The 1862-nt window shown below is 64.8% G+C and overlaps 2 protein-coding genes across 2 annotated transcripts in view; one reads left to right on the forward strand and one right to left on the reverse strand.

The window, feature by feature from the left end:
- Window positions 1–372, forward strand: part of LOC132012567 (keratin-associated protein 10-7-like) — a 703-nt gene extending 331 nt beyond the window's left edge. Inside the window, 1 exon segment of the mRNA XM_059392601.1 lies at window positions 1–372. This exon segment is cut by the window's left edge and continues 9 nt beyond it. Within this exon segment, the coding sequence (XP_059248584.1) occupies window positions 1–372 (372 nt within the window).
- TSPEAR (thrombospondin type laminin G domain and EAR repeats) overlaps window positions 1–1862 on the reverse strand; it is a 239321-nt gene that overhangs the window by 231409 nt on the left and 6050 nt on the right. The window lies entirely within an intron of this gene.

Consider the following 1862-nt stretch of genomic DNA (forward strand, 5'->3'; position numbering starts at 1 on the left):
TGCTGCACGCCCGTCTGCTGCACCCCTGTGTGCTGCACGCCCGTCTGCTGCACCCCTGTGTGCTGCACGCCCGTCTGCTGCACCCCTGTGTGCTGCACGCCCGTCTGCTGCACCCCTATCTGCTGCCAGACCTCCCCCTGCTCAGGCTCTTCATGCTGCCAGCAGTCTAGCTGCCAGCCCTCCTGCTGCAGCTCCTCTCCCTGCAAGCCCGTCTGCTGCACCCCTGTCTGCTCCGGGCCCTCCTCCTGCTGCCAGCCCAGCCCCTGCTCCTCGTCCTGCTGCGGACCGTCCTCGTGCATGTCCCTGCTCTGTCGCCCCGTGTGCAGGCCCGCCTGCTGCGTGCCCGCCTCCGCCCAGAAGTCCTGCTGCTGACGGGGCCCGTCTCCCCCGGGGCCAGAAGGCTCAGTGGGCACCTCCAGCTCTCCCCCTGCCTCCTTCAGGATCTAACCCAGCACAAGTGCTGGTGTGCGTGTGGCACAAACCAGCTTCGGACCCTAATAACCAGGGCAGAGACCTCCTGCAGCCTCCGCACCACGCCAAGATGAACCGGACGCAGCCCTCCCCACTCTTGACCTCGGGGCCTCCTGCCCCATCTCTGCCCCTCCTGAAAGCCGTCTGCCTCCTCCCCGAACACACCTGAGCTAACCGAACACACTTGCAGGGACACCGGGTGGCCCTGTCGGCCAAGCCTCTGCCTCTGATTTCAACTCAGGTCCTGGTGTCAGGGTGGTGAGATCGAGCCACACTTTGGGCTCTGTACCCAGCAGGGGGTCTGCTCGGGTTCTCTCTCTCCCTCTGCCCCCCCCCCCCCAAATCAATGACCAGTCTTGCATCGTGGCCTCTGTTGGTCCCCTCTCGCAGCCTGGCTTCGCTCGTGGTTCCCATCCTGCAGAGTAACAATCCCGACGTCAGCAACCCTGCTGACAAGCCTGTATCGGGAGCGTTTCCAACGGCACTGAGCTGAGGCCCACGCTGGTGGTCCCATCCGTCCCTCCACGCAACTCTGCGGTGGCCCCCCTGAGTGTTCGGGACTCAGGTGGCCACAGCCTCCTGGACAGCAGAGCCCTGGGCGAGAGGGCCCCGTTGCCCCAGGCCTCTGTCTCCCCGGTCGGTCTGGCACCAGGAGGCGGGGCCCAGGTTCACTTCTGGGCGAGGAGGACGCTGGGCCAGGGCCTAAACGGGGCCACAGCCAGGGTGGAACATTTCTGCGGACCACAGGCTTCCCTCTGCCTCCCCTTGAACTTCAGGGTTTAATTCCCAGGTCTGGATCCTGCCATCTCTGCTGACACAGGCCCGGGACGCGTTCTGTCCCCAGCCCCAGGCCCAGCCTGGAGTGGAAGAGGTCAAGAGGAAGATGCCAGAGGATAAGTGACTTCGAGGGTCCACACTGATGTCTGAGGCCAGGCCTGCCACCCTCTGGGGGCTTTCCATCAGGGCCAGTCTGGATGCGGCCCCCACCTTTCCTGAAGCTTCCTGAACGCAGGCCCCACTCCTAGACAGAGCCACGTCCTAACGCCCCTGCCTCCGTTCTCCCAGGGCTCCGTCCCGCTCTAGATCCTGGCCTGTTACTAGCACACCAGCCTCCTCCCAGGGGGCCATGAGATGCCACAAGCCACTCCCCGAAGGGAGGAGGTCGGCAGCGGATGCCCTCCCAGATAAGCCTTCCCACAGTCACAGCCGGGTCGTGTGAGCGGCTGAGGACAGACTCGTGTCCTACAGTCCCCCTCCCACATTCTGGAGCTCCAGGCAGGTGGGAGTCCTTCCCCTGCTTCCCTGGGGCCTCTGCCCCTGCCCTCGTGAGACCCTACTAGGGAAGAGAGCATGTGAGAAATCAATTCTCCCCGCAGTTATGGAGCCGGAAC

Source organism: Mustela nigripes, chromosome 2 (assembly GCF_022355385.1).
Source record: "Mustela nigripes isolate SB6536 chromosome 2, MUSNIG.SB6536, whole genome shotgun sequence".
Classification (NCBI taxonomy): domain Eukaryota; kingdom Metazoa; phylum Chordata; class Mammalia; order Carnivora; family Mustelidae; genus Mustela; species Mustela nigripes.